At 42.1% G+C, this 9,519-nt stretch overlaps 1 protein-coding gene across 2 annotated transcripts in view; it reads left to right on the top strand.

The window, feature by feature from the left end:
• CYTH3 (cytohesin 3) overlaps positions 1–9,519 on the top strand; it is a 49,049-nt gene that overhangs the window by 196 nt on the left and 39,334 nt on the right. The window contains exon 1 of one of the 2 annotated variants that reach the window (XM_054643969.2): positions 51–242. The exons of the other annotated variant lie outside the window; for it this stretch is intronic. Coding sequence (XP_054499944.2) covers positions 212–242 — 31 coding nt within the window. The 5' untranslated portion in view covers positions 51–211. Of the gene's footprint in view, positions 1–50; positions 243–9,519 lie in introns of those variants that run through there. 2 annotated transcript variants of the gene reach the window in all.

Raw genomic sequence — 9,519 nt, 5'->3', positions numbered from 1 at the left:
CTGCCGGGGCTGAGGTTGGGTTGGGCGGGGAGGGACGGGGCTGCGGAGCACAGCAGCCGAGAGCGGCGGCGGTAGTAGCAGCGAAAGAAGAAGAAGAGAAGAAGGAGAAAGAGAAGGAACAGGAGCGGCCGCGAGGCGCCGAGCGAGTGGAACGAGCCCCGGGCCTCTCTGAGCCGCGGCCGCCGCGGAGCGCCCTGCCCGCGGTCCCAACATGGACGAAGAGGGTGGCGGAGGTGGGGGCGGTGAGTGCGGGGCTCGTGCGGGGCTCGTGCGGAGCTCGTGCCGGGGGAGCGCGGTCCCTCAGCCGACGCTGCGGGCGGCAGGACGGCAGGAGCCCCTGGGAGCTGCTGCGGCCGCGGCCCCTGCCGCCGGTGCTGCCCCGTCCCGCCCGGCGCCCCCGAGCCGAGCCGAGCCGAGCCGCTGTGTCGGCGCTACCGAGCAGAGCCCGGGCGGGCGGGCGGGCGGGCGGGGGTCGGGCCACAATGAGGGCTCTGTGTCCCGCGGCCGGGCAGGGTCTGGCGGGGGCAGGCGGGTCCGGGCGCTCCCGGGGGCGGCGGGGCAGGGCAGGCGGGTCCCGGCCCCGCCGCCGTGACAGCCCCGTGCTCGCTGCTGCTGCTGCTCCTCCGCTGCGAGAGGGGAAGGGGCGAAATATGAAAAAGTCCGTGTCTGGTGGTGTAGGAGCGGAGAAAGGAGTAATTGAGCTCTGCGAGGGCTCTGTTTGTGTGTGTCATCTTAATGGAGGCTCGGTGATAATCACGGGGTGGTTCAGCCAGTTTAAACAAGGTGAACTGTTTCCAAAGGCAGCGGCGTTAACCTTGCTAGATACTACTTTTAGAAAATCCGGACTCGCACGTTGGGGAAGCTTTTATTTGTATTTTTTTATCTTTCGGAGACCAGCTTGAGCGCTGCCCCAGTTTAAAGCACTGCAGACGTGCCACACGCTTCCCTCCTTTAATTTATAATGTGTTTTGTGAGTGCGTGTGTAAAGCTGCTGCCTGAAATAACCAGTTCTTGTGTATCATCAGCGATAATGGTGGCTGAGCAGGAGCTGATCCTGCCCTGGGGCAGAGGGATCGCCTGTGCATGGCCTGCCCTGTATTCAGGGTGTCTGTGCCCGTCTGTGCCGTGCTGGTGCGGAATGTGGCGATGAGGGTATATCTTAAACCAGATGCTAAACAGGCGGCCTTTGAATGCATTGGCTGATCTCTAAATAGGTAAAGTAAGGGCTAAGCATTGTATGATTAATAGTTGTGTGCTACTTGCTAATTCTAAATATAATTACCCAGAACTCGGAAATCAAGAGGGTGTGGTGTTTGTTTTGACAACTTGAAAAAATAATGCTGTGATGAATCAGAAAAATAATTCTTCAAGCAGTGGGTTGGAAATGTGGCCATTTCTCAGCAGGCATTTCTGCTTTTTTTGATAGTGATAGACTTGACTCTTAAAAAAAAATCTGAAAAAGGAATGCAAAAGACAAAGCGAGCCAGTCCTAAAAAGTTGTTATTCAAAGCAGTTGAACACTGTAATTGTAAAGAGCAGAAAGCTCATTTAACTCAAAATATGTTATTTTCACAGTATTATGTACTTGCATCTGTAGTTAAGGGAAATGAACGTGCTTGTTATTTGCACTAAGCCTGTGTAATATAGTACTTAATAATGTACAAAATGTAAACTAGAAAGTGGACATATTGCTGAATTAATCTTCCATAAGATGTTAAGCATTTCAAAGTTGGATTTGCATAGGAGGACAAATACTCAGGACCTGGGGATGACACAGTCTGCATTTAGCTAAATGCTGATTCTATATGTGAAGCCTGATTTGTACCTCTAGTATGCAAGTGAAGCTGATATCACTTTAATAAACATGTTTTTTTGGGGTGAATACAGTATAGTGTATTGCTGTAAAACAATCACCGACAAGTAAGACTGGAGTTTTGTTTTGCAATTGGTCTATATGACATTTTACTCTGACTTCTTGAATAGAGACCCAATCTCACTTTTTCTTAGGGATTGCTGTCACTTTGGAGCACCAGGATGAGTTAGGTTGCTTCTAGCTAATGAATTGGCAAGTTGTTATTTTGTTTGGGGTTTTTTCCCTTTTTTTTTTTCTTTAATGACAGGAGGCGTGTGGATTTGACAGCCTGTTTTAAAATTCTTTATTGCTGTTGAGTAATGAGACTTGTGATACCTGAGCAATGAGACTCCCTTTGGAGCCTGACTAGGGCAGCCCAGTGTTTTGAACTTCTGCAGGATATTCTAAACCCTCATAAAATTGACATTATTGAATGGGAAACTCTTTACAGCTAAGCTTATCACTCTGCACAGGTACTTTAGGAAGTATGCAAAATTATTTAAGGGCTGAACAGAGTCACCCTAATTGGAGACTTGAACTAGATAAGCATGTAAATATCTAGGACATTAAAGTGTGATTCAGAAGGTAAGCTGCTATTCCCAGTTCAGCTCTGCCTGCTGCGCTGCTCATCAGTTTGATTTGCATCCTATGCTTCAGTTCTCTTATTTGTCAAATGGGGTCAGTTGTTTTACCACCTCTGATAAAAACTGTGAATGAAAACAGAGCTGTGTAAAGTTAGAATTTATTATTTTAGAAGCACTCGATGGAAGAGAAATGCTAATTAAGGGAATTGTTCTCAGTACCTCCTTTTCTTTTGTATGTGGAGCCCTGAACAGGGCCGTGCATTTATGTTCTACAATCCACTTCCACACAAGCCTCCCATTGATTTCAGCAGAGCCTCTGTGTGTGGATTATTGATGCGATATGATCCGAGTCAGTTGGTGTTTGGCTCAACTTGCTTTTGTGTCCTGATTAAAATATCTCTGTGGTGTGCTTAGTGCGGGAAATTTCTCCTCCTCCCTCTCCCCAGTTGGTTTAAAACTACATTTTGTGTGCTTTGAGTGGCTTTTCTCACAGGCTCCCAGTCAGGTGGTGGTGGTGGTGCCAGTGCCGGGACCCTCGCGTTCAATGGTGCTCTTGGTGTGGTCACACAGTGAGCGAGTGATCCTCTGTGAAAGGTCAAAATGTATAAACAGCAGTGCTGCAGGCACAGCACAGAGCTCCTGTTTGTTTTCTGAATTTGACTCTAGTCATCCACCAGCTCTTCAGTTCCCCCAATTCAATTCTGTGCCTTTTCCCCTGGAAAAAGACTGCAAGGCTGGGTATTTACCAGCTTCTGTGTGTTTGTTTTACAAAGAGCCCTAAACACACATGCCAGAAGGTTGAAGTCCTGCTTCTACTTGACAAATAGACCAAATTATAGCACTAATTATGGCATTGAGGTTTCCCTACTGTTCCTCAAACTCTGTGCTTTGTTTCTGAGTGTCGAAGCTCTTCTGGGCTGGAGCAGTTGGGTTGCCAAGCTCTGTTAGTTGCTGGCTGTGTTTGCCAGCAGTGGTGCCAGGTAGCACGTTGGCTCTGGGATGGGGACAGAATGTAGACAGTCCTTCATTAGGAGAGGCACCAAGGGACCAGATCCTCGCACAGAGGACTCGGGAGAGTGGATTTGCTGCCAAACCAGACTTATTGGATGACTTCTGTTCTTCTGCAAGGCAAAACAGTTACCTGCTTATAGGTAAAAGCTGTTAAATGTAACAAATGACCCAGATTTTTCTTAGCAAAAAATTTTAAAATTGTTTAAAAATATATATTCATATGAGCAGCCTCATCTCTTCTTTCCATGTTGTAATCCCTTTTCAAAGGTAAACCTTAAAGATACCAGAAGCCATGAGGCCTCCTCATGGTTATAGACATTTGCTTTGCATTTAAGACTAATTCTGCATGTTTTCTTATTTTATGAGTTTCTTTCGTTATAAACAAGTGTGTTTTAGTGCAGAAGAACGTTAAGTATGTTTCACTCCTTACTCATCAAAGTGGATAACTTGTACCAGTAGTTTTAAATAAAAGTTGTCCCAAAAGTCCCTCAGAGGAGGGCTTGTCATTTTAGATAGCACTTTGGGGAAATTCCAAGAATATAAAAATGCACCTGAGTGTTGGATTGACCACTCAGCTTGGTTCTAGGGAGTGAAAAAGGGCAGATACAGAGATAGTCTGTTTATATAATTTAGTTTTTTGTGTTCTTTTGCCAGCCATCAGAGCTTCATGCTAAGTCTCTTATTTGCTAAATAGATATTTCTTCATGCTACGCTAATCTCATATTTCTTAGGATTACCTGTCAGCTCAGTAGGATCTTAATTTTTAGCCCAAAACCATTTAATCTGTTATCACTGCAGTAAAAAATGTCATAATAAAGTATTATCAATTATGTTGTACATATTAGTTATTTTTGGTGGTAGCAGAAAATGTGTTTGTTAATTGCAGTAACTTGTTAAGTTTTTCATAGCCTGATGTTTGATATTTTTAGCTGTGACTTGGAAGAAAATGTGAAATTTTTGCTGATAGAGTTCCCAGAGGTGGTTGGTTGCCAAACTTGATGTATTGTTATATAATGGTATTTGGTGACATGCTCAGCAGTGTAAGCATGCCGTGGATTTAGGGGAGCAGTGTGCCTGTAACAGCATCTGTCTGTGCTGTTGCAGCTGGGAAAGCAAGCTGTAGGATTTACAGGCAGGAACTGAGTGTATTTTGCAGAACAAGGGCTGGGAATCACAGGAACAACCACATGAAAGTGGGCTCCCCATGGGCACTGGGAGCAAATGGATATTGCAATCTTTTAATATCACTGGAGTTCCAAGAGCTTTCACCAATTGAAGGGATGCAGAAGGTGAGACAGCACAGTGATTTTCAAGATATATTCTGCAGTTTGCATCAATTTTTTCAATCCCATCATATTTATTGTTTCCCCTTCTTTATTTTTAGGATTTTGAATGCTTTTTCAAGGGAAAATGAAAAAAAAAAAGTCTTTCCTCCATATTCTTCCTTGTACAAGGGTGTGTGGTGATAGGACAAGGGGTAATGGCTTTAAACTGAAAAGAGGGTGGATTTAGATTAGATTTTAAGAAGAGATTCTTTTTTATGAGTGTGCTGAGACACTGGCACAGGTTTCCTAGAGAAGCTGAGGCTGTCCCATCCCTGGCAGTGTCCAAGGCCAGGCTGGGCAGGGTTTGGAGTAACCTGGGATAGTGGAAGGTGTCCCTGGCCATGGCAGGAGAGTAGAATGAAAAGAGCTTTGAGGTCCCTTTCAACCCAGACCATTCTATGATTCTGTTTGCCATCTTTTTGTCCTATAAACCTCTCTTTTCCTAGTGCAATAACGGTTTGAAAAACTTTAAAATATTTCACTTAAACTGTAGCTCCATCCTACCTGCTGCAATCTTTTGCCCCATTCTTTTCCCTCTCAGTGCAAAAATGGTTTATTCTGATTCTTTATCCAGCCCATCTTTGACTCCAAGGTCAACATTTGAACTATCACTCATCTCTTTTCCTCGTTGGAAATCCTGGAAGGAGCTGTTTGCAGTCCCTCTCTGAGTTCAGAGTATCTCCTGCGGGTTTATCCTCGGTCCTTTCCACACTTGTCCTGACCCCTTGTACTCAGTACATTCTCTTCCTCCTCTTTGTACTGCCAGCTGCCTCTAGTACTGTTTACTATATTTTTCTTTTTGAAATCTTGGTTTGTTTTTTTTTTTTGCCCTTTAACTTCTTCAAAGAAGTTATCTCTTCCTCCTGCTGTCTTACTTGCTTTTTGATTTGGAAGATGATCTTTCTACTTCCAACTTTTTTTGGTGAAGATTTGCAGGACCCTGTGTTTGCTTTAACACTATCTTCCTCTCTACATCTTGTTGCTGGATAACCAAATTTGCAAATAAGAGTGGAACTATAGTATTTAAACTAGTGACTCACAGCAGTGTGTGTCTCTGTGTGCTCTGGATCCAGTACCATCTGTCCCAGCTAAAATGTTGGCTTGTTTGACATCTTAAGATTGCGTAATTGTCATCTTAAGCTTAATGAGTCTGAAACAGCTCTTAATGTTGTTTCCACCCACTTCCTCTTTTTGATGTCTTTGGACACATGCTGGCATCCCCAGTGGTTATTGACAAGTAAATAGTAAGATGTTGTAATTTATTGCTTTGTAAAAAGTAGTCTGCAGAGAAGTTGTGATAAAAATAGCAGTGAAAGGGCAATGGAAGAATATCGACATACTTAGAAAATATGAGATGTTCTCCTATGCAATGTTAATTTTCCCATTTGGATGCACAAATAGATTTAATCTGGTTATGGGATCACATTTTCTGTAGACTTCTGCATGGGACCAGCCAGCACACAGGTTAGCATTTTGTGGCAGTTTCCTCCTTTTTAAAGTAATGTGATATTTAATGATTTCTTGGTCACTTTGTCTCCCTGCAGCTCACGAGTACTTAAGCATGTAGGAAAGAATTGCACTAATTTTAGTGAAGAGCTTGGACCTAATGACCATGTGCTTCATTCACAGAGGATAAAAATAAATCCCTAGCAGCTGGATTGTTAGGAAAACCTGTCAGTGTATAGAACTGTGAGGCAGGGATCCCAGGGAAGTGAAGAACACGTGGTGTTTTACTTTGTTTTATAAAAGCAAAAGAGAAGTTGTGTGAACAGATGTGCTGTTGGCATTTCTGACTTCTTCACTGTGCATTCTTTTAGAGCAGTGTATTGTCCAGGAGAGGTGTATAAATGAGGTAGTAAGGGTCTATTTATTTATACCATTTGTATAATTTTAACATCTAGCAAATGGTTTTTAATTGCATATGACTTCCTTCTTTTAATTTCAACAACTTCATGGGAAAACTTAGTATTGCAAATTTTTTTGGACAGCAGTGTTTCCTCTTAGTGGGATAGACGTACAAAATCTGGTAGAAAACCATGTGTTCTGTGGTCCTCTGAGATTTGCCTGAAGAAGGAAATGGCTTGACCTATTTGGTTGCTATGAAGTAAAAACATTCTTGTTCTCTCTCTCTTCCTTGTTTTTTTTTTTTTTTGGTGAACATCTGTGTCACATTTATTTCATTACTTTCTGAGGTTCTTTAAGCACATTATTTGCTAATACGAAGGTTTATTTAAGGAAAATCAAGTGATACGTAGCTGCTCCACAATTTCATTCAATTTCTGATACGTGCTTTTAAATTGGTATGATATAAGTGGATAAGGTTTTCCAGTCAAGGTTGACATGTTGAGAAGCAAACACTAATGTTATCTAGTATTTCCTAGGGAAAAAAATGTGTTTGACAAATTCAGTAGGATCACATGGAGTTAACAGGAAATGTTGCATGCTGGAACCTTGGGAAATAAATCTAACTCATAATCTCATCTAGGATTTGAAGGTGTTTTGATTTAATTTTTCAACAGCTTGGCATTCTTAGTGTGATTTTAGTGATTACCCTCATTTTCAGGTGTTTATTATAAAAAAGTTGTTTTATGCCAGGTGTATAAAAGAACTGAAACTGATTGTGTTATTTAGCAGCATAATGGAAATTGTCTCAATGAGGATATCTTTTGTTGATTTTACTAACAATTCTTCTGAATTCCATAAGAAAATTCTTCAACAAGAATCTGAGATTGCTCCATTTGTGAAGGTTGAATCTGAATTCAGATCTAGCTTTTGCTGTCATGCCCAAGGGGTTGGTTGGATCTTTTAATGTAAGTTCTTAATAAAAAAGGAGAAACCAGTGTTGATTTTTTAAATGAAATATATTGAGTGTCTTAATGAAACAAAAAAGCTGTGTGAGAATTATGAACTGTGAGTCTGCTGATCTCAGGGTATGGAAGAGGCTCACAGTTACTGTGGGAATTCGTTTTGGTGGCTCTTCTATCCAGCTGCTCGTTCTCACACAGCTTGTAGGAACATCATCTGCTTAGTCAAATGAGATGGAAATTGAGTGCTGTGCAAGGTGTACTTTGGCAGAAGGAGCTGATGGGTAGGAAAACAAATGTGGCCAATGTCTCTTGTGCTTACTCTTGTTCTCACACGCATGCATGCACAAAAAAAGGCTGAAAAAATTAGCATATGCAAGTAAGGGAACTGCCTCACACTGTTTTCTCTAAGAGGAGCTGTGAGATGTAATCTCTTAATGAGTCACCTCTAAGGTTTTTATACAACTGCCTCATTAGTGTAACTTCTAGAATGCAGGTTTAAATTTTTTTTTGTTTCAATATCTGATTCATATTGCAAAATACCATTGATGCTGTCTTCTTGTTGAATTCCAAGTATTCAAGAGTCTATTTGCTGTTACATTTTTGCTTTCATGTACTGTAGATATCATGTTCCTTAATAAGGTCCTTGTTTAGCTCACAATCAGTGTTGTCTGTAGAGTCAAATTCTGACATAAACAAATCCCATTGCCTTACTTACAAGGGAGGGGGAATTCTCAAAAGGGGTATTTGTAGTTCCACTAGTTTCTGAAAAATAAGGAATTATGGTTGCTTGAGGCAGTGTTTCTTATATTCAGCAGTCGGATTCCAAGTAAGTTTTTTTCTTTTTTGTCTTTCTTACTCAAGTGAGTTTGTCCTAATGAACTTCCTGCCCAGTCATTCTGGTGCACCGAGGAGGAATTTTCCCACCGGGCCCAGTACTCTGAGTACGGCTTCGACCACTTGCAAATGAAATTTTTGAATTTGTAAAGCTGCTGCATATTTTTGTTCCGCTGTTGTAGCTGCCCAGCCAGGGGATGTGGAGGAAAGTTGTTTTCCCAGGAAGTTGAGGTTAAACCACAGTGGCTGTAAGAAGAGATGGTGGCTCTGTTAAGGAGAGACTCCATTCCTGGGGAAGAACTTTGCAAGTTCTGTACATTCATTCTCTGACCATGAAACTCCTCCTGTGCACAGTACAGGGCTGAGTCCTGCACAGGACCATTCTCAGGGTTTCTTGAGAGACCAGGAGGAGCTGGCCCCTCTCCTGTGGCTCTGATCCAGGCAGGAGCTGCTGTGTGCAAACCCTGCCTGCTGTTGGGCCATTGTAGCACATCTGTGAATACATCTCTGGACTTCACTGTATGAAGTCTCACAGTGCTTTGTGGTTCTCTCTTTACATTTTTTGTATTTTTGGTTCAAATTTTTTAATGTTTTTTCTTTTAACTGAAAGGGTTCTGCTTGTAACCCACCCAAAACCACCACTTTGTTTGCCTTCAAGAGCCTTTATCAGGCTGAAATAATCCTTCCTATAATCTTATATTCTGTAAACCTAGTAAATATACTAATTGGGAAAAACTCACTTTGCATTTGGTCTGTCACATAAATGAGTAGTCCTTATTATAGAAGTATATGTTCATAGACTCAAAAGCAACTGTGTTACTATAGAGTTTTTATTTTACTTCCTCTTCTACTGTTCTCTTTTGACCTACTATACCCTTTCAGTCATTAAAATTATCATATCATGTAGTAGCAGCATTTTAAAGCAGCATCCAACCTTCATCTGGGGACAGGGAGAGTATCTGTGCTCGTGTTCCCACCATCTCTTATCAGTTGTGCTGCTGCCATCCCTGATTTGCAGTTTGCAGATTAACCATTTTGTAAGGGGAAGTTGATACTGGTAGCCAAGGCTAGTCAAACTTTAGGGAATTGGCTCTTGTGTCTAGGAA

This window comes from Agelaius phoeniceus, chromosome 16, assembly GCF_051311805.1.
Source record: "Agelaius phoeniceus isolate bAgePho1 chromosome 16, bAgePho1.hap1, whole genome shotgun sequence".
Classification (NCBI taxonomy): domain Eukaryota; kingdom Metazoa; phylum Chordata; class Aves; order Passeriformes; family Icteridae; genus Agelaius; species Agelaius phoeniceus.
This window is presented reverse-complemented; position numbering and strand designations above follow the sequence as displayed.